This window comes from Rana temporaria, chromosome 3, assembly GCF_905171775.1.
Source record: "Rana temporaria chromosome 3, aRanTem1.1, whole genome shotgun sequence".
Lineage (NCBI taxonomy): Eukaryota > Metazoa > Chordata > Amphibia > Anura > Ranidae > Rana > Rana temporaria.
The window spans coordinates 458,693,844-458,717,824 of NC_053491.1; the positions used below are offsets into that span (position 1 = coordinate 458,693,844).

The window sequence follows — 23,981 nt, forward strand, 5'->3', positions numbered from 1 at the left end:
GAAGTGTCCGCCATAATGTCGCAGTCACGAACAAAATCGCTGATCGCCACCATTAGTAGTAAAAAAAAAAAATTAATAAAAATGCAATAAAACTATCCCCTATTTTGTAAACGCTATAAATTTTGCGCAAACCAACCGATAAACGCTTATTGCGATTTTTTTTTACCAAAAATAGGTAGAAGAATACGTATCGGCCTAAACTGAGGAAAAAAATGTTTTTATATATATTTGGGGGATATTTATTGTAGCAAATAGTAAAAAATATTGCATTTTTTTCAAAATTGTCGCTCTATTTTTGTTTATAGCGCAAAAAATAAAAACCACAGAGGTGATCAAATACCACCAAAAGTAAGCTCTATTTGTGGGAAAAAAAGGACACCAATTTTGTTTGGGAGCCACGTCGCACGACCGCGCAATTGTCAGTTAAAGCGACGCAGTGCCGAATCTCAAAAAGGGGCAAGGTCCTTTAGCTGCATTTTGGTTCGGGTCTTAAGTGGTTAAAGTATTAAAGGTTTCTATAAGGAACTGTTTGCTGGGGTGAGCAGGAAACTGAATTTTGGAGCAGCCTTACCAGTTGCCTTTTCTTTCTTGGCTTCTTTAGATTGCAGAACTGTTTTAATACTCTTATGCCGCGTACACGCAATCATTTTCGGCATGAAAAAAACGACGTTTTAAAAAAATGTAATTTAAAATTATCGTGTGTGGGCTTCACATAATTTTTCGGGTTCTGAAAAACGACAACATTTTTTTTCGAACATGCTGCATTTTTTAACGACGTTTTAAACAATGTTGTTTTTCGGGTTGTAAAAAATGATCGTGTGTGAGCTAAAACTACGTTAAAAACCCGCACATGCTCAGAAGCAAGTTATGAAACGGGAGCGCTCGTTCTGGTCAAACTACCGTTCATAATGGAGTAAGCACATTCATCACGCTGTAACAGACAGAAAAGCACAAATCATCTTTTACTAACAGGAAATCAGCTAAAGCAGCCCCAAGGGTGGCGCCATCCGCATGGAACTTCCCCTTTATAGTGCCGTCGTACGTGTTGTACATCACCGCGCTTTGCTAGATCATTTTTTAAAAACGGTGATGTGTGGGCAACGTCGTTGTAATGATGAAGTTGGAAAAAAATAAGTTTTTTCTACATGCCGAAAAACGTATTTTTTTTCATGCTGAAAAATGATCGTGTGTATGCGGCATTAGATTTGCTCATGGTAACCCTCAGCCTCTTTGTTCATTGTCTCTCCAGATGTTCCTGACCATCCTGGGTGCAGCTATTGTACTCTGTGGATCACTATTCTGCCTAACAATGTCTGTTGTGGGATTACACCGTGGACCAGTCTGTCAGTATTATGACCGTGTAGAGACGAATACTACTGGCTCCCCAGTACCCACCATCAGTACCTCCCTGATCTGGGGTCGCCCATTTGAGAACCCACTGATTAAACAGAAGTAAGTCCCATATATTTTTGGCTTTTTAAAAGGTCAGTTCTCCCAAAATTGTAAATTTCAGTTAGGAGAGATGCATCACTCACTTGCTTTTTAAATTTCTTTGTGGTCTTTATCATTGACTTTGTGCAAGGAGCTTATTGCCATAATGTACTAATATGTACAAGATATTAGAACATTATTGTGGTGCTACGCAACATTACCAAACTCTCTTAAAACGCATCCTACTATAGGCCCTACCGTGCGAATAGGCTCAAGAATCTGTCGGAATTCTAGATACTCATCGACACAATCACCATTGTTTCCCATATTGGGAAACCCTAGCTTTAGTCCAGGGGTGGGATCAGGGGCGTTAAAACAAGCTACTGGAGAAGGGTTGTACTCAGGCATCACACTTTTTGCACTCTGAGACCTGGCCCACAGTTGCTTCATTGACACTGGGGGGTTGATTCAAATAAAAATTTTGGCAGGCATTACAGTTATGCAATTTTTTTGGGTCGCTGGGACCAGCGACAAATTATCAACGTCAACCAACGATTTTTGAACTATATTGCGAAGAGAAAGAACCCTTACCTTGGACGATATCTAAAATGTATGCGTTGTTAATTGCTCCCTCAGAGGATTTTGAGATACCTGGGATTAGAAAGTAGGAGAAAAAACTTAAAGCGGGAGTTCACCCGAAAAAAATGTTTTAACATTAGATTGAGGCTAATTTTAGTAAGCAGAATCGGGTGTTCTTTTTAAAATGAATGCAGTACTTACCGTTTTAGAGATCGATGTTCTCCCGCCGCTTCCGGGTATGATCTTCGGGACTGGGCGTTCCTATTTGATTGACAGCCTTCCGACGGTCGCATACAGCGCGTCACCAGTTGCCGAAAGAAGCCGAACGTCGGTGCGGCTCTATACGGCGCCTGCGCACCGACGTTCGGCTACATTCGGGAACTCGTGACGCGCTGTATGCGACCGTCGGAAGGCTGTCAATCAAATAGGAACGCCCAGTCCCGCAGCCCATACCCGGAAGCGGCGGGAGAACATCGATCTCTAAAACGGTAAGTACTACATTCATTTTAAAAAAAACATCCGATTCTGCTTACTAAATTTAGCCTCAATCTCATGTTAAAAATGTATATTTTGGGTGAACCTCCACTTTAATAAGACTTTCACTTAATTTACCTCTCCTTGAACTCATTGATCTGCACGTGGTTTCAGGAATCTAATTATAAATTATTGACGAGATGGTATTCTACCCCGTCAAGGTTCCGTAAATTTTCATAATTCGCTGCTGGCGATGTATTGAGGAGCAGGGGAATTTAATCCATATATTCTGTTCGTGTTCAAAGATCAGATCGTACCAGCTGGAGGATCTCTCAAAAATTTACTGTTTTCCCAATTCCAGACGATCCCGCTTTTTTCTTGCTACATTGCTCAGAAATCCCCGTACAGACTTATAAAAACTTGGTGCTGTGTCATTTAGTCAATGCCGCCAAGGCTTGTGTTTCCTTCTGTTGGAAAAACTCTAAGGCCCCGTACACACGACCGGATCTATCCGCTGGGATTTATCCGCGGATCAGTTCCAGCGGATAGATCCGGTCGTGTGTAGGCCCGAGCGGACAATTTTCGGCGGACATTTGTCCAGCCGACGGATTCCCAGCGGATAAACATTTCTTAGCATGCTAAGAAATCTATCCGCTGGAATCCTGTCCCTCGGACTTATCCGGTCGTCTGTACAGACTCACCGGATAAGTCCGTCCGATCCCCATCCCTCGCATGCGTCGGAATGATTCGACGCATGCGTGGAAGAATTTACCTTCCAGCGTCGCGCACGTCGCCGCGTCATCATCGCGGCGACGGCACGGACACGTCGCGACACGTGACCGCGGATGTTTTCCGCGCGGATTTTGATCTGATGGTGTGTACAAGCCATCAGATCAAAATCCGGAGGAGGAATGTCCGCTGGAAACGGTCCGGCGGACCGTTTCCAGCGGAAATCCTCTCGTCTGTACGAGGCCTAAGTGAATCGTGGCTTAATAGGGTCAGAAAAGTTGGGGCCATGGAGGATTTACTACTCTCGGGTTAAAATAGAAAAAAAGCAGTAAAATATGGGCAGCCTGGGATTTATTCATATACTCAGAAGAGGGCAGGAGAATGTTGGGGAATAACCCCCGGGGGGAGAGGCCCACCTGGCAAGGAATTATAGGTATGAATAATACACATTCTATGAATTCTATAAGTATGGAGGTCGCTCGTACCCTCTGGGAAGGCGGAAGGGGGGGGGGGGGGTTGGGGTTGACTTGTGTTTAGGGGTATTTTGCAAAAGGATAAAATAGAAGGGAGGAATAGAGAATACATGGAGTAAAGATAGGGTGAGATTTCCCTTCCTCTTGGAACATGAAGTTAAGGGAGAGTTCTGGCTGAAGAGAGAAAGGGGGAATACGGAGATATTTCTGGGTAATGCCACATATATAGATGTACAAAAAAAACATGAAGATATATTAAGTTTGTTAAATGTGCTTAAAAATGAGGCTAGAAGAAAATATGTATGTATAAGATGTAATGTGAAGTGGCAATGTATTCACTGACTCCTTTCTTATATAAATAAAGAATAATAAAAAAAAAAAAAGAACATTATAGCAGGCAAACCTGCCAATCGATCCCCTCCAGTGGCGCGGTGCAAACGCTCCAATTAATCACTGGTGCTTCCATCTTTTCGGGTCTTCCTACTGAATTATGACGTCCTAATGTAGAGCGCTCCAATTGTAGTGTAGGCTGTTAGGAAAATTTGGCTAGCTCCTCTGTAATCAGGGTTGATTATCTAGGGCTGCTCAGTGTTTCACAGGCTGCTGTTCAGTTGCTTCCCCGTCTTTTAGAGGATTCTCAAAGTATATTGGGAGGAAGGCCAGAGCAAGCAGCCTGAATATTTATGGGACTGTAGCCCATCCCCAGGGAGGTGTGCCCAGGAGGCAGAAAGAGCCCCCATGAATTAAATAGTCTGAGGCCTGTGCAGTGTTCCTGAGTCCAGTCCTGCATGAGGAGACCCCTGTGCAGGGACTATTCCCCTTGGGACAGGAGTGCTAGAGAAGCCTTTGTGAAGACATTGAGGTCCCAGCTAGGCTTAGCTGGGGGCCTATACGCAAGTTAAAGGCCAGGGATCAAGTTGGGTCTGAAAAAGCTTCCTGTAGAGAGCCAAGAGGAAGATGGTGGGACCGAGTCCAGTTGTCCTATAGTGGTGTAAGACTTCATCTTCTTCACTAAGAAGATCCTAGTGAATATTAGACATGTGCATTAGTTTTCGTCCAAATCTCGGCTATTTTCGTTATCGTTTTAACAAATGAAAACGAACGTGCAAAATTTGAAATCCGAAAAGATCCGACATAAAACAATGCTTTATTTTCGTTTTCGTTGCTACAACAGTTCGATATAGATAGGAGATTTGACATGACGCTGACAATAACAATCTGTGTCTATCGAACCTGTGGTCGAATGTGCCTAACCTTAACTCTATTAGTCCAAGATTATTCTACATAGAGAGGAAAGATTCGACATAGAGAGAAACATTATAGAGACAGCGTTGGGGTAGACCATTCGACATGAACAACGAAGATTCGACGAAGCAGCGAAAAACATACAAACGTCAAATTTGTCATTGAAGGCTTATGGTGTCTGTTCTAAGAAGTTCTAAGAAGATTTGACAAGCAGCTAAACTGTACGACGCCGCAATCTTAGATTTCCGGTCAAATGCTCGGCCCATAGGCTATAGAAGAATTTGAATGTTGGTTGACTAGTAATAATAATTTATAAATATAATTATTACTAGTGTCATATAACATTAGAATTCTTCTATAGCTTGTAGGCGGAACATTCGACCGGAAATTTACAATTACAACGTCGTACAGTTTAGCTGCTCCGTCGAATCTTCTTAGAACATTCGACGGACACCATAAGCCTTCAATGACAGATTCGACCTTACCTAATTCAGATTTTCGGACGAATGCATTTTTTTACGAAACAAAATAGATAAAAACAAAATTTCAGGAGTAACTAAATAAATACATTTTTCGGACGAAAACGAAATTCCAAAACGAAATATTTCAGTGTGCGCATGTCTAGTGGATATCGGCAGGAGGCAACCAATGATCCTGTGGCTAAGTGAGTAGTTGACGCTCCGTGCTGGAGAAAAAGTGTGTAGCTTTTAACCCCCTGTAAGGAGTACGGGTCACCAACAGCATAAGAGATCCTGTGGGACATTCAGCAGTTTGTACAGTACAGCCAGCAGTTCTGTGCAGTGTAGCCGGAAATTGAAGTGTCCTGAAGTTATCCAGTTCTATAGTGTCGGGGTATCCCATGCTCTCTCTCCCTATCCCAGTTCATTGTTCCCAACAAAAACCCCAAAACAAACTCCTGGACGGTTTTCTTAGACAGTGGAAGAATGAAGAAAATGCTGTGTGACTGGCTGTGTGTGCTCTACATGGGGAAATAGGACAGTATGGGACTGCTAGCAGCAAGGCATCATCTGGAAGTTTTTTAGCCAGGCTTCTGGAGGTAAGTACATTTCCTACACCAGGGGTGGGGAACCTTTTTTCTGCCAAGGGCCATTTGGATTTTTGTAACATCATTCGGGGGCCGTACAAAATGATCAACTGAAAAATTAGCCTGTTAAAGCGGGGATTAAACGTGTCCCCCCCCCCTGCATCACTGGACCCCTTTACATTACACAGCACCCTGCATCACTGGACCCCTTTACATTACACAGCACCTTGCACCTCTGGACCCCTTTACATTACACAGCACCCTGCATCACTAGACCCCTTTACATTACACAGCACCCTGCATCACTGGACCCCTTTACATCACACAGCACCCTGCATCACTGGACCCCTTTACATTACACAGCACCCTGCATCACTGGCCCCCTTTACATTACACAGCACCCTGCACCTCTGGACCCCTTTACATTACACAGCACCCTGCATCACTGGACCCCTTTACATTACACAGCACCCTGTACCACTGGCCCCCTTTACATTACACAGCACCCTGCACCTCTGGACCCCTTTACATTACACAGCACCCTGCACCTCTGGACCCCTTTACATTACACAGCACCCTGCATCACTGGACCCCTTTACATTACACAGCACCCTGCATCACTGGACCCCTTTATATTACACAGCACCCTGCATCACTGGACCCCTTTACATTACACAGCCCCCTGCATCACTGGACCCCTTTATATTACACAGCACCCTGCATCACTGGACCCCTATTACATTACACAGCACCCTGCATCACTGGACCCCTTTATATTACACAGCACCCTGCATCACTGGACCCCTATTACATTACACAGCACCCTGCATCACTGGACCCCTTTACATTACACAGCCCCCTGCATCACTGGACCCCTTTATATTACACAGCACCCTGCATCACTGGACCCCTATTACATTACACAGCACCCTGCATCACTAGACCCCTTTACATTACACAGCACCCTGCACTGTGCAGGACAATAATACATGAGTCACCATGACCATTGACCAGTGCAGGACATTTACCTAGGGTTGCCACCTGTACGGGATTGACCAGGACAGTACGGGGTTTGAATCATGTGTCCGGGTCTCCTTCCACCTTCTACCCGGACACATGATTCAAACTGTACTGTGGCTTAGCTGGTGGAAGAACATTAGTAGTTAAAGTTGGTAGGGGAAAGTTCTTATCCTTATACAGCAGTTCCGACAATTTAATCTGAGCCCCAATGTCCTCTTCTATACAGATACACTGAGTAATGTAATTGCCGGGATCAGCAGCACAAGGATTACTCTGCAGGGACTATTTGATGATTTTCGGGCTCAGGTTGGAGTAATCCTTGTGCAGAGGTTCTCGGCAATTGCATTACTCAGACAGGGTATCTGTATAGAAGAGGACGTGGGGAGATTAGATTGTCGGGACTCAGAACTGCTGAATAAAGATAAGAACTTTCCCCTAATGACATTGTGATTTTTTTTTTAATATGCAGCATGGGGGGAGGGTGTAAATGTCCTGCACTGGTCATGGTAACTCACAGTGCAGGACATTAATACATGAGTTACTATGACCAGTGCAACTGTGTAGGTAGGACATTTACCCCCCGCCGCCATGCTGAATATTAAAAAAATCACAGACCGTCATCACAGTTAATAATCTTCAGACTGCATAATACAGAATGATGCAGTCTGAAGATTATTAACTTTGATGACTGTCTGTGATTTTTTTAATATGCAGCATAGCGGCGGGGGGAGGGGGGTAAATGTCCTGCACAGTGCACAGGACATTAATACATAACTTACCATGACCAGTGCAGGACATTTACCCCCCCCCCCCCCACATGCTGCATATTAAAAAGAGCATATTCATCATATTTACATTTAATATTTTTCAAATGTAAATATGATGAATATGATCTTTTTAATATGCAGCATGTGGGGGGGGGGGGGTAAATGTCCTGCACTGGTCATGTTAACTTATGTATTAATGTCCTGTGCACTGTGCGGGACATTTACCCCCCCTCCCCCCGCCGCTATGCTGCATATTAAAAAAATACACCGTATGTCATGATGCCGTCAGCATAATATTTATGGCTTACTTGCTGCTTAGAAATGGTTCCTCGTCGGTGGCGCTGGCTCGTCCTTTTTAAGCTCCTCCCATCAGTGCCATCCCAGCCAGCCTTGAATGAGAATCCCCGCCCGCTGTGAGTGACGTCACGCCGCCTGGACGGGCGCCGCCGCCGGGCGGGGCTGTAAACGAAGGGGAGCAGCTCATCAGCTGCAGTACAATGATCCTATTGGCTGGAGGCTGGCGCTGGCTAACTGGGGCGGGCCGCAGGAGCGGAGTAAATGTATTGCTAAACACACGGACAATGAATGAATGATCGCCATGATCATTCATTCATTGTCAGTGCATTTAGCAATACATTTACTCCGCTCCATAGTGACAATCGGCGGCGCTGTTTTACGATCCCATGGGGGGCCGGATGGAATGATCTCGCGGGCCGCAAGCGGCCCGCGGGCCACAGGTTCCCCACCCCTGGTATGGCAAAGGCATTATTCATTATTCAACTTAACGCAAAGTTGCACAGTAAGGGCCAGATTCTCAAAGGAGATACGACGGCGTATCTCCAGATACGCCGTCGTATCTCTGAGTCTGGGCGGTCGTATCTATGCGCCTGATTCTTAGAATCAGTTACGCATAGATTTCTATTAGATCCGACCGGCGTAAGTCTAATACGCCGTCGGATCTTAACTGCATATTTACGCTGGCCGCTAGGGGCGTGTACGCTGATTTACGCCTAGAAATATGTAAATCAGCTAGATACGCGAATTCACGAACGTACGCCCGGCCGACGCAGTACAGATACGCCGTTTACGTTAGGCTTTTCCTGGCGTAAAGTTACCCCTGCTATATGAAGCGTACATGCGGCGTACCAATGTTAAGTATGGACGTTGTTCCCGCGTTGAATTTTGAAAATGTTACGTCGTTCGCGTAAGTCGTTCGCGAATAGGGCTGGACGTCATTTACGTTCACGTCTAAACCAATACATCCTTGCGGCGTAGTTTGGAGCAATGCACACAGGGATATTCCACAGACGGCGTCAATCACGTCGGGTCACAAGTTATTTACAAGTTATTTACATAAAACACGCCCCCCTGTTCCACATTTGAATTAGGCGGGCTTACGCCGGCCTATTTACGCTACGCTGCCGCAACTTACGGAGCAAGTGCTTTGAGAATACAGCACTTGCCCGTCTAAGTTGCGGAGGCGTAACGTAAATAGGATACGCTACGCCCGCACAAATTTACGCCGATCTACGAGAATCTGGCCCTTAGTATTTATCTACAGGTGCCTCTTACCTACATAGTAATTTGTTTGGTAAAACAAACCCTTTAAGACTTGATAAAGGTAGCCTCTCTGACCCCCTAAACCACATTGATTTTTTTAAAACAAATAATGACAAATGATATCTGATATTTAAAAATAGCTTGCCGTTCTTTTTCCTATGGTTTTTTAAGAGTCAACATAGGCCCCTGCACACCAGATAGTTAAATCCTGAAAGTTCCCAGACCCAGTTAGGACTTCCCCCTCCAATGTCAGGGATCCAGCACTTCACCAATCTAATTCCCTATCACGTCTGAGATAATGGCGGACCTAGTGGGGTATGTTAGGTCAGCGTGCGCGCCATACTTAACCATCCCACCCTCTGTATCAGTTTAAGTTACGAATCTCCTCGGAGTATTCTTGTTTTGATCTGTACTCTGTCAGTTCATTAACACGTTGGAGCTCTCTAAATTTGGGAAATAACATACCAATCCATCTCTCTTTTTTTTTTTTCCAGCAATGAAATCTACCTCTTCCACCCAGAATTGTGGGACACGTGTGTGGCACCTCCTAATGTGGTTGGGTTCAACGTCATCTTTTTCTCTATCTTGATAGCAGCGAGTTCCATTGAGGTCATCCTGGGCGCCGTCCAGTTGTTCAACGGTCTATTTGGTCTCATCTGTGGAACCTGTAGGAACAAGGATGATGACGACTATAAGGACATGATGGAAGATGAAAAGAAAGAATACAAATGTAAGAATTTGTTATTTATCACCAAGCCATAAAAAAAAACTGTCTGTGTTGACCATTTCAGCCAGATTAAAGAGACAATGGGGTGGATTCAGGTACGACTTGCGCCCTCTTACGGAGGAGCAGCGTACCGTTTTAACGCTGCGCCTCCGTAAATTACCTGCGCTACGCTTCATTCAGGAAGCAGTAGCTACGTAATTTGCGCGGGCGCTCCCTAAAACTGCCCGGCGTAAGGGCGCGTAATTTAAATGATCCCGTATGGGGCGTGGATCATTTAAATTAGGCGCGTTCCCGCGCCGAAACTTAGTGCGCATGCTCCGTCGGGAAACTTTCCCGACGTGCATTGCGGCAAATGACGTCGCAAGGAACGTCATTTGCTTCAACGTGAACGTAAATGGCGTCCAGCGCCATTCACGATTCACTTACGCAAACGACGTAATTTTCAAACATCGCCACGCGGGAACGACGGGTATACTTAGCATTGGCTGCCCCTGCTAATAGCAGGAGCAGCCTTATGCGGAACCCGGCAAACGTAAACGACGCAAAATGCGTACACAGGGCGCGCATAGGGTAAATCGGCGTGAGTATGCAATATGCATACTCTACGCTGACCACTATGGGAACGCCACCTAGCGGCCATCGTAAGAATGCAGCCTATGATACGACGGCATAAGAGCCTTATGCCAGTCATATCTTAGGCTGCAGTCGGCGTAACAAGCTTTCTGAATACAGAAAAGTCGTTACGCCGGCGTAACTAAGCAATTGCGCTGCGTAACTATGGTTACGCAGACGCAATTGCTTACTGAATCCACCCCAATGTTACTTTGTATATTCGGGGCAAATCCCATCCCCACTGGCAGGGGGACAGTTACCCTCATCACCTCCCCACACTACTGGAGCCCTCGCTGGTTGAGCGGGACTTCTGAGTCAGAGGGAGTTTATGATTAGTGGCCAATCAGCAGGTCCAAACCGTACCTACTAGACGTTGTTATTCAACCTACTGTGTCCTGTAGTGATGTATTGGCCTGAATCAAAACACATTGAGGGAGACTCAGGTATCCAACACACCCCTTAAAGGGTATATTATGTTATGCGTTCACATTCACACAGCACAAAAAAAAAACTAAACTAATTTGGAATAAAAATATTTCTTACATTTGAGATGTTTCTAAGGAGAAAGTATCATGGCTGATTCTTATGCCCTGTACACACGATTGGTCAATCCGATGAGAACGATCTGATGGATTTTTCCATTAGTTAAAGCGGAGGTTCACCCTAAAAACATGTATATAACATTACATTCTGCATACTTCCAACATTTACAGTATGCTGTTTGTTTATTTTTTTTTTGCTGTACATACCGTATTATTGCAATTTTCCACCTGGCTTCCGGGTTCTCACTCCCGCGGGAGTAGGCGTTCCTATGCAGAGGCGCAGTGTCATGTGGGACTTCGCCCAGATGATTGACATCTTGAGAAAAACTTCCCCTCGGCGGATAAGGCGCGTCACGAGTTTCCGAAAGTAGCCGAACTGCGAGTCGGCTCTATACGGCGCCTGTGCACCAACTAGGAGCCATGTAGAGCTGACTGCTCTACACATTTCTCATTCACACCCACCGCTGTTATTCAGATGGCCGGCGCTCAACAGGGGGCCGGCCACCTGAATAGTGGGTGGCAGCGGTGACAACACATAAATTCATGCGATGCATAAATCTATGTATTGTTAAGTGACGGTGCAGGAGAGAGGGGATGGCTCTCCTGCACCCACTATGGACGCACCGCCACTGGTAGATAGGACAGTGTACAGAGGTCAGTAGTATGTAGGGCAGTGTATAGAGGTCAGTAGTTGGTAGGTCAGTGTACAGAGGGCAGTAGTATGTAGGGCAGTGTACATAGGTCAGTAGTATGTAGGGCAATGTACATAGGTCAGTAGTTGGTAGGGCAGTGTACAGAGGTCAGTAGTAGGTAGGGCAGTGTACAGAGGTCAGTAGTAGGTAGGGCAGTGCACAGGGGTCAGGGGGCAGTTTACAAGGAAAGGTAGGGCAGTGGACATGGGTGAGCAGGACAGGGGGTCAGCAGAGCAATGTACAGGAAGGCATGGTGTGAGGGTTTTAGGAAGGCATGGTACAGGGGGGTCAGTTGGCACGGTATGGGGGAGTCAGGGGGGCACAGGTGGGCTGAAAGGGGGCCTATATTGAAGGAGAGGTGTAAGAGGGGTTTTGCAATTGGCTAGTAATGGTGCCAAAAGCACAAGTCCCTGCCCTGCTCCTGTCCTTTTGCTAGAACACTATCCCACCTAACACTAACCCTCCTTCATATTGTACCCACTCCATGCCTGAGGCCTCCACACGACATTCTCTGCAGTTGATGTTTATATCCTTAAAAAGGAATGAATAAGGTTGTTGTACTTGATTGATGGTACTCAGGAAATGGCATAACAATCACATTGACATATAGTACATTCTAGAGCCACTTGACATTACATTTAGTGGACGATCCACAGCAGTCACGCATGAAAGCATATGCAGCACTTGGAGCCGTCATCTCCCTCTAACAGTCTCTCCTTCCAAATCCCAATCAATATCTCTACCCAGCCGGGTATGCTTCCTGCAATTACTCTCCTGGTCCCAGAGTCATCTCAGGGGGCCCTGACTTGCCCATCAGGTTTAGGCATTCAGCTCACAACTCTCCTTTAGTAGTTCTAGAGACAGACTTGATGCAGTTGCTTATACTGAACTTTGTACACCTCTCCTGGGACTTCTGCCCTGAGCAGGGCCTTGGCTGTGCTGACTACACCTACATAGGTGTGGGGTACTTGGCTCCCATGCCCAATCTACACTAGGGCTCCTCCCAACTTGGCTTAAATATGAATGCTGTGTCGCTGATGACATCACTGCAGGAGGGCCCTACCTAAAGGGGGACTAACACCCGATGACACTGTCTACTGTAACCAGACATTATTCTGGCTCAGATCCACTTAGTGGCAGGCTAGCTAACTGCACCTGCCTACATTGGTCTGTACTAATGGAGGGTCTGTACTGAGAGAGAGGTTTTGTACTGAGGAGGGGGGTCTGCTCTGAAAAAATGGGTCTACATACCGAGGGAGGGGGGTATATACTGAGGAAATATATACTATACAGAAGAAGGGGTGGGCTGGAAGAGGTGTAGCAGGTTTCATCCACCTCTGTATGGGGGGGGGGGGGTTTGCACTTTGCATTTTTGCCCCCTTGTCTTGTATACTGCGATGTACATTCCACATTACCACATTTTACACTATATAAGTCATCTCAGACTCTGTTTAACCACACCCCTTTAATTCACACTCAATAGTTAGAGCAATGTAAACCACACCCACTTTTCACCATGGTGCACTATGAGTGCCGCATTTTCTTTTTTGATACTGAACACAGGTCAATTGATTTCATTTATGTAAAATAATATGTTACCCCAACATTTCATACTCCTGATACCATGTACCATGTACTTGCTGTAACGGAACCCCAAATGGGACAGGGGTTAAAGCCGTTTAGGATATTCCATTCCTGAACCCAAGGCAGCTATCGACACTCCACAATCCGGCAAACACGGCCCATACGAATTCCACCATTAACGAGACACAGCTCTGTTTGAGGTTCAACAAAAAAAAGACAATCTTTATTGAGGAAGCAGGCTCTTATATAAACAAAAAGAATACTGCAGTAACCAAATGAACAATGACCCAACTCCACCCACATCATCACACAATGGTTCCTAACGAGCCCCCCCCCCCAATACACATCTTTTAGTAGACATTCTGGCTCCAGCTCTGACATAATTTGCATGAGCTAATTAACTACAGCTGATAATTCAGCCACCTGACCTTTAGGCTGTCTGCTGACTTACAATAAACATTTATCATCAATAGACCTTCACACAATACAGGATCAATTAGCACAAGCCACAATGAAAGATCCTCAGAAGCCATCCTAGATTCATTTACATCACACCAGACAGACAGGTGGCTGAAGTTGATGACATTAACACCTAACAGTATGTGTCCCCACATTATGAATGAGTCACTCTTTCAATTAACCTGTTGAGTTCAGAATCAACAAACAGCAACCAGTTCTCCACAGATATCCTGGAATATATTGTGGATAATAATTACATAATAGTCCCATCTCAGGTAGTCCAAGATATATTCTAAGGGCCAGATTCACATAGAATTTCCCAGGCGCAGCGTATCAGAGATACGCTACGCCGCCGTATCTTACCTGGCTCTAAGTCGAATCCAGGAAGATTTTGCGCCGTAAGTTACGGCGGCGTAGTGTATTTCTCGGCGCGTATTTCAAATTGGGCGGCTAGGGGGCGTGATTCATTTAAATGAAGCGCGTCCCCGCGCCGATTGAACTACGCATGCTTCGTTTTGAAATTTCCCGCCGTGCTTTGCGCGAAATGACGTCGCACCAACGTCATTTTTTGAACTTAGACGTGAGTTACGTCCTTTCCTATTCACGGACGATTTACGCAAAAAACATTTTTTTTTTAAATTCGACGCGGGAACGACGGCCATACTTTAACATGGCAAGTCTATCTATACACCACAAAATAGCAGCTTTAACTATACGCCGGGAAAAGCCGACTAGCGACGACGTAAGAGAATGCGACGGCCGCGCGTACCTTCGTGGATCGACGGAAAAATCTAATTAGCATACCCGACGCGGAAAACGACGCAAACTCCACCCAGCGGGCACCAAAGTATTGCACCTACGATCCGAAGGCGTACGAAGCCGTACGCCTGTCGGATCGAAGCCAAAAGCCGTCGTATCTTGGTTTCAAACTAAAGATACGGCGCGGCAAATTTGAAAGTACGCCGGTGTATCAGTAGATACGCCGGCGTACTTGCACTGTGAATCTGGCCCTAAATGTCCATTATTTTCTGGCTAATGCTTTTTAAGAGCTTCTGGGTCCCACGGCCCTCCCGTTACACTTGCGTTAAAAAAAAAATCTGTTTTCTTTGCATTGCTTCCTTTGTATGAAATACCTGGTGATCCTGCTAGTCCCCCTTCTTTCTTATTTTAAAATGACCACACCAAGCATGAGAGCATCTCCATCTCAGTGTGGTCAGATTTCTGGCTGTGCTGGGAGAACAGCCTGTCTGTCCTCCAATGGCCAAGACTTGTGCAGACACGCCCCTTATGCAGCTGAGGACAAAAATCATGTGATCACTTATAAAGAAAAAAAGGTATTTATACTTTATATTTTATACCTATGCACAAATGTTTTGCCTTTCATTTATATTAGTAAATGGGAGGATTCACGTATACAGTATGTAAACCTTACTCCACAGCCCCCTCCTAAACATTACAAAGCAGGGGGTGCATGTAAGGATTTTTAGGCAGAAAGTAAAAATCACCTAAAAAGGTAATTAGCAATGTTTTTTTAGCTATGCTATGTTAATGGTAATATGTAGCAAATATAAAGTAGATATTATGCCAGTTTGGCTGCATAAGGTTCCCCCCATACTTCCTGTTCTGGTGACAACTAAAAATATCAGATTTCCCTAAACTCTTTTATAATGACAATGATAATCGGGACAAATAAAGAGGATCAACCTTCCCATACCTACTTATCAGGGGTACAGGCAGCAATAAAAACCTAACAAAGGTTCTAATTTGCAGGTGGGCTTTCAATGTAATATTTGCATTTGATTCATTTGAATGTATTTTTAATAGTCTTTTTGTTTGTTTGTGTTCTCATTACAGGTTAATACAGCGACAATGCTTGGAGCAGGAAGCACTTTCCTTATAAACCTGTATTTTCCCTTTACATAGACCGGATGTGGGCTGGTTTCTATAGAAAATGTATCTAGATCTATACATGATGCCCCGTGTGTCCTGCCAATTATCATCTGTTAAAGCGGAACTAAACCCTCCTATACTTTTCAGCCATGGAAGCTGCCATCTTGGCCTCTGTTTGATCTGTGCCTGCCATGGTGCTGCACTTGTGATCAGTTATGACACCAGACATTTCATGGTTTGACGGTTTGGCTGAGAGCACAACCAATGTGATGCTGGGAATGTAACTCTTTTTTTAAACCGTTAAATTGTTGGGTTTAGTTCCACTTAAACCACTTTAAGACCAGACCTTTTTCTGATACTTCTCGCACACATGTAAAAAAATTGTATTTATTGCAGAACACAAGGGCCCTTTGAATTGCAGTATAGGTCCACTTTAATTCTATCTCTCCACCGTGAACTGAGCATATTTTAAATGAGAACTGATACAGAGCAACATACAATAATATATATACAATGTCAATACCTAACAATAGATTAAAGTACACCAGTCGTGGGAACTGGTGTATCAAAAAGAAAGAATGATCGTTAGCTTATCTTTTATAATCTGATCTGAGCATCTTCACCCCATTTCTCTATCCTCCATCCCCTATTCTATCTTTCACCCTCCTTCCCTATCCTTCATCCCGCTTCCCTATCCTCCACCCAACTATCCTATCCTCCATCCTCCTTCCCTATTCTCCACCAAACTACCCTATGCTCTACACCCCTACCCTATCCTCCATCCTGCTTCCCTATCCTCCACCCTCCTTCCCTTGACTCCACCCATCTACCCTATCCTCTACCCCAGGGATCCTCAAACTACGGCCCTCCAGCTGTTGCAGAACTACACTTCCCATGAGGCATTGTAAAACTCTGACATTCACAGAAATGACTAGGCATGATGGGAATTGTAGTTCCTGAACAACTGGAGGGCCGTAGTTTGAAGACCCCTGCTCTACCCCCTACATTACACTTCACCCCCTACCCTATCCTTCACATCAGTTCCCTATCCTCCATCCCCCTACCCCATCGTCCATCTCCCTAACCTGTCATTTATCCCTCTTTCATATACTCCACCTGCCTACCCTATACTTCACATCCTGTTCCCAGTCCTCTATGCCTCTTTCCTAGCCTTCACCCCCTACCCTATTCTCCACCATGGTTCCATATCCTCCACCCCTATTCCAGATCCTCCACCACCCCTCCCGATCCTCCACCACCCCTCCTGATCCTCCACCACCCCTCCCGATCCTCCCTGTCCTCAACGCCGCTTCCTTATGCTCCAACCCCCTTCCCTATCCTCCAACCCCTTCCCCTATCTTCCACCCACCTACCCTATCTTCCACCTCACTTGCCTATCCTCCTTCCCCTTCCCTGTCCTTTATCCCTCTTCCATATACTCCACTCTCTTGCCTATCCTCTACCCTGCTTCCCTATCCTCCACCCACTACCCTATCCTCCACCTCCTTCCCGGTCCTCTATCCCTCTTCCATATATTCCACCAGCCTACCCTATTCTCCATCCCCCTACCATATCCTCCATCCTCCCTTCCCTGTCCTTTATCTCTCTTTCCTATCTTCCACACTCTACCCTATCCTCCACTATCATTCAATATCCACCACCCTTCTCGATTCTCCACTCCCCTTCCCTACATCCCTTTACCTATCTCCCATTCCCCTTCCCTATCCTCCACCCCCCCTCCCCTCACCCTGTTCTCAACCCCCGTTCCAGACCCTCTGCCCCCTTTTCCTATCCTCCACCCCCCTATTGTATCCTAGACCCCCTTCCCTGTTCTCTATCTCTCTTCCATATACGTCACCCTCTAGCCGATACTCTACCATACTTCCCTATCCTCCACCCCCAATCCTATCCTCCACTGCCCTCAGGGCCGGCGCAACCACCAGGCGGACCAAGCGGCCGCTTGGGGCGGGCAGGTCCGCAGCCTGGGATGGGGGGGAAAGATGACCTTTTTTTTTTTTTTTTTTATTGTCCGGAGTTGCCGGCGCTCGGTGTCCCGCTCCAGGGCTCAAGTCCTCTGTAGAGGAGAAGGGAGGGAGAAAAAGTTTCACTGGCACCTCACTGCCCCGCCCCCTCCCCCGGCGAGCTGTTGCAGAAGAACAATAACATCATTAGCATGTGACAAACCCGAGTCTCTGCTGCCTGACTAGTAACTCCCCCCAGCAGGAGATCGTGGCCAGCACTAGCTAAGCTTCTCTTCCTTCCCGGCTGAAGGGAGCATGCTGGCTGCTTGTAATTTTTTTTGTGATGGACGCTGATGAGCTGACCAGCCAATCTGCATGCACCTAGCCCTATCATGTGCATGCAGATTGGCTGGTCAGCTCATCAGCGTCCATCACAAAAATAAAATTATAAGCAGCCAGCATGCTCCCTTCAGCAGGGAAGGAAGAGAAGTTTAGCTAGTGCTGGCCACGATCTCCTGCTGGGGGGAGTTACTAGTCAGGCAGCAGAGACTCGGGTTTGTCACATGCTAATGATGTTATTGTATAAATACCAGGAAGCAGCATGGATGGAGGGTAAGTCACACCACTTTCTGGTTGTAGGAGATTTATTCAGTGTGAAAGAGGCAAACCCGAATGTCTGGCTATTTTCTCTCCAGGCTGAGAGTAATTAATTGATACAGAATAGAGTGAATCAGGACACCAAATTATGGCCACTAGATAGAGCTGGTAATCATAGAAAATACACATGAACATCAGCTCCATCTAGTGGCCATAATGTAATATTTTCTCAAACCACTCTATTTTGGTGACCATTCGACCCAGGGAGAAAATAGGCTGATAACATTTGATTTTGCATGCAGTTTTACAAGATGAGTAGCTCTGATTCCTGTTTGTTGTTGTAAATTGTATCAGAAACAACAAATGCATATTTTCTGTTTTTTTTAAACATTATTGCTTACCGGAATTCTTGCTGTAAACACCTTGAAGAGAGGAGGAGAAAAAGTGACTGGCCCCACCCTGCCAGACTGACCAATAAACATCTACTGCAGCAGAAAAGGGCTAATTGAGTTTTTATTATGATGTATAGAATATGTAAATAGCTTTATTCATTATTTTATATCTTTGTGCAATTCGTGAGATAAACTAATTATACATTTTTGTGATTAAGCAATGGACTCCTTTGTGTTTTCTACAGAAAAAAATATTCTGTGATAAAAAAAAAAAAGGTTTAGTATGAACAATGGTCATATAGCTATAGTACAACACCAACATGCACAATCCTTGGTATTTAATACAAGAAAAAAAATGGGTTAAACGGGCCATACACCTGAGGCCGGTGATCTGACAATATGGTTCCGTCTATCGATATGGTTCCTGTCTTGACTGCGTAGGCGCAATCTTTGCCAACGCAAGTCACCGATTCTCCAGGGCGACGTGGAATTTGAGGTAAGTGGCCAGTGGTCGCTCGGACGGCATGCTGCACTCGCTCGGCCTCCTGGCTTGTTTTTTAACATCCTCCAATCCACAGGGATGTTAAAGCGGGAGTTCACCCGAAATTTTTTTTTTAACATTAGATTGGGCCTAATTACGGGAAGCAGAATCGGGTGTTTTGTTTAAAATCAATGCAGTACTTACCGTTTTAGAGATAGATGTTCTCCGCCGCTTCCGGGTATGGTCTTCGGGACTGGGCGTTCCTATTTGACAGCCTTCCGACGGTCACATACAGCGCGTCACGAGCTGCCGAACGTCGGTGCGGCTCTATACGGCGCCTGCACACCGACGTTCGGCTACTTTCGGAAACTGGTGCTGCGCTGTATGCGACGGTCGGAAGGCTGTCAATCAAATAGGAACGCCCAGTCCCGCAGCCCATACCCGGAAGTGGCGGAGAACATCTATCTGTAAAACGGTAAGTACTGCATTGATTTTAAACAAAACACCCGATTCTGCTTCCCGTAATTAGCCTCAATCTAATGTTAAAAATTGATTTTTTGGGTGAACCTCCACTTTAAGGAATGAGCCTGGATGCCGTCCAAGGTTCGGAGATTTCCGTGGGCTTCATCCGCGCCTGGGCAGTCAGGCAGGGAACCATCTCGATAGGGGAACCAGATCGACAAGACACCAGGTTCACACTGGTATGACATACACTCTGACTTTGGGAGCCCATGTCACATTACGTGTATAAATCAATGGTTCGGGCCGAGGTCCGACTTTGAAAAAGGTTCCTGCACTACTTTGGTCTTGCTTTGGTCCTATTTTAGCCCATTGATTGTCATTAAAGTGGGATCATCATCTTAACAGATTCGATTTTTGTATGCGACTTGTGCTCTGAGGATCTTGAAGGGGAACTCTACGCCAAAAAAAAAAAAAAAAAAACGGCGAAGAAGTCATACGGAGACCCCGCCCCCTCGTGACATCACTGCCTGGCGCATGATGGGGCAATGACGTCACAAGGGAGTGGGGTCTCCGAATGATGTCACCGGATGGCCACTTCTCATGGCTATATAAGTAAAGGCACACGCTGGAGCGAACATTTACAGTGGGAGCTAGCGTTGGGAGAAGAGCCATAGGAAGAACTGGCAGAGGAAGAAGACAGAGGAGAGAGAAGAATTGGAGGATGAACTGGTAGTGTAAATGCATACTATCACATTATACCTTTTTCTTTCAAGTTACAAAAAAAAAAACACCCAGCGGGATCACCTATCCTTTCAGACAATCGGTGACGGGTCTCAAAACCCACTTCCTGATTGGCCGAAAGGAGGATCAGTGATGCAATAGCCCAGAGCCCACCCTATCTTGAAACCTATTAGAGCCTCTGGCTCTAATAAGGTGCTTCAAAAGAACACCCCCCCATTGGAATCCATGCATCTGGAGTCCTGCAAGGGGCTGGACGCATGGATAAGGGGAGGCAGCGATGGATAGAGGGGCCTTTAATGGATGGGCCGCCCCTGCTAGGCAGTTGGAGGGGCTACAGGGTGCTTGTCTAATCTGGAGGAAACTGTTTGGGATCTGCAGATTTTGTGATCTGGGTGGGAGGACATCTTCAATCCTGGGACCCTCCCAAAGAGTCCATGTGGGTGCAAGGGAGAAGCCACAAATGTGCATGTCTGACAGAGCTAACAAAGGGCCCATACTTGAGGGCCGGAGCAGCAGGATTGACTGCCAGCAGAGGTACAGAGGGTGCACGGAAGGGCAGGGACACTGTTATATGGTCAGGAGGACTGAGGCCCAAACCCTGAGCAGCAGTGCTGACCAGAGAGCAGGGTTGGACAGTTTGGGTTTTGAATCATGTGTCCGGTTTTCAGCTTGTCTGAAACCCGGACACATTATTCAGATCGGACTATGGCTCCCCATGCTCCATGGGCCTCTCTGTCACATCTGGATAGGAGGGGCGATGGGTGCATTACTACTCTCCTTGGGGCACCAAAAGGTGTCCCAGATTCTTTACAATGCTCTAGTGCAGGGATATGCAATTGGTGGAACTCCAGCTGTTGCAAAACTACAAGTCCCATCATGCCTCTGGGTGTCATTCTTGCTGAGCAATGCTAAAGTGTTTGGGTTTGGCTTGAAGTAAATGGCACCTGGCAACCCTACCAGAGGTGCCAGGTGGCTCTGTATTTTTCCTTAACATTGTTGCTGTCACTGTGTAAAGTTGAAACCCCCATGTGGGAATCCTGAATAGACTGTTTATTTTTGTTTAAAAAAAGTGGCCCAACAAGCGCTTTATGGATGTTTACATTCCTTGTGACAGCAATAAAAGTGGTCAAAAACATATTTTTATACAGAACAGCGTACAAGTCTAAAAAAATGTAAGTAATTAAAAAAAAAAATATTACAGTGCCCCCATCCTCCCGTGCTGTGCAAACAGCGATCATTCCACACATGTGAGGTATTGTCACGAATGTCAGATCATGGGCAGTATTTATAGCACTAGACCTCCTCTGTAGATATAAAGTGGTAAACATTTTAAAGGCTTTTAAAGTATTGCCTATAGATAGCAAAGTTTACAGCGTTTGTCGCCGCTGCGTGACTATGCGCGGCCATGTGGCATTTTGAAACATTACATGTTTGGTATCTATTTACTCGGTGTGTGTTCTTTTGCATTAAAATTTAAAAACAATTATATTTTCCGACAAAAAACGCTATGCAAAAACCATGTTATATAAAAAAAATTGCAAAACCCACCAATTTATTCTCTAGGGCCTCTGCTATAAAAATATATATATACACCATATTTTCCGGCATATAAGACGACTTTTTAACTCCTGAAATTCTTCTTAAAAGTCAGGGTCGTCTTATACGCCGGTAACCTAATATGCTTACCTTATCCGTGACATGCAGACCGCGGCCGTCCATTTTTCAAAAGCCGCGCCTCCTCTTTCTGCTGTTCCGTGATAGGCGGAACACTCAGCTTCCCAGGAGACACTGTGTTTAGTGTTCCGCCCATCACGGATGCCCTCTCGTCCGAGGCCGAGGACGAGAGGGCATCCGTGATAGGCGGAACACTGAATGTAATTGGGCACAGTGATTGGGCACAGTGAGGCATGTAGTGGCTCACAGTGAGGCATGTAGTGGGGCACAGTGATGCATGTAATTGGGCACAGTGATGCATGTAATGGGGCACAGTGATGCATGTAATGGGGCACAGTGAGGCATGTAGTGGGGCACAGTGATGCATGTAATTGGGCACAGTGATGCATGTAATGGGGCACAGTGATGCATGTAATGGGGCACAGTGAGGCATGTAGTGGGGCACAGTGAGGCATGTAGTGGTGCACAGTCTGGCATGTAATGGTGGCACAGTCTGGCATGTAATGGCACAGTGAGGTGAGGCGAGGCATGACTAGTAGGAAGAGGATCGTCTTATATGGTGAGTATATCCCAAAAACCAACATTTTAGCTGGAAAATTAGGGGGTCGTCTTATACGCCGGCAAATACGGTATATATAATCTTTGGGGGGTTCTAAGTAATTTTCTAGCAAAAAAAATAAAAAAAGATACAGAAAATGTCTGGTCTTCAAGTGGTTAAACGTCAGAACTAGTGTGGACTTTACTCACTGGTGAGCGCTACACTGAGCTAAACAACCCCCAAACATTACTATCTATATAAATTAACCACTTAAGACTTGGGCCAAAATGCAGGTAAAGGACCCGGCCAGTTTTTGCGATTCGGCACTGCGTCGCTTTAACTGACAATTGCGCGGTCGTGCGGCGTGGCTCCCAAACAAAATTGGCGTCCTTTTTTTCCCCACAAATAGAGCTTTCTTTTGGTGGTATTTGATCACCTCTGCGGTTTTTATTTTTTGCGCTATAAACAAAAATAGAGTGACAATTTTGAAATAAAATGCAATATTTTTTCCTTTTTGCTTTAATAAATATCCCCCAAAAATATATAAAAAAACGTTTTCTTTCCTCAGTTTAGGCCGATACGTATTCTTCTACCTATTTTTGGTAAAAACAATCGCAATAATCGTTTATCGATTGGTTTGCGCAAGATTTATAGTGTTTACAACATAGGGGATAGTTTTATAGCATTTTTATTAAAAACATTTTTTTTTACTACTAATTGCGGCGATCAGTGATTTTTTTCGTGACTGCGACATTATGGCGGACACATCGGACAATTTTGACACATTTTTGGGACCATTGTCATTTTCACAGCAAAAAATGCTATAAAAATGCATTGTTTACTGTGAAAATGACAATTGCAGTTTGGGAGTTAACCACAAGGGGGCGCTGAAGGGGTTAAGTGTGACCTCATATGTGTTTCTAACTGTAGGGGGGTGGGGCTGGACATGTGACATCATTGATAGTTTTTCCCTATATCAGGGAACACACGATCAATGACAGCGCCACAGTGAAGAACCGGGAAGGTGTGTTTACACACAGCTCTCCTCGTTTTTCAGCTCCGGGGACCGATCGAGGGACTCCAGCGGCGATCGGATCCGCGGAGCTTCGGACCGGGTCGCGGGCGCGCGCCCGCGACCAATGGCTGGGGCCTTAAAGAGGACGTACAGGTACGTGCTTGTGCCCAGCCGTGCCATTCTGCCAACGTATATGTGCAGGAGGCGGTCCTTATGTGGTTAAAGACTGATATGTACAATTGTTTATATACATAGATATCTATCTATCTCTCTCTCTCTGTCATATATATA

General features: G+C 45.5%; 1 protein-coding gene across 1 annotated transcript; it reads left to right on the forward strand.

Moving 5' to 3' along the window:
* The first annotated feature begins 1,262 nt into the window (after positions 1-1,262).
* Positions 1,263-16,015, forward strand: LOC120930946 (transmembrane 4 L6 family member 5-like). The gene is made up of 3 exons (XM_040342078.1): positions 1,263-1,452; positions 9,818-10,053; positions 15,794-16,015. Exons 1-3 carry the CDS (start codon positions 1,310-1,312, stop codon positions 15,796-15,798), a joined length of 384 nt encoding a protein of 127 aa, XP_040198012.1. The 5' UTR covers positions 1,263-1,309; the 3' UTR covers positions 15,799-16,015.
* Positions 16,016-23,981: the final 7,966 nt, after the last annotated feature.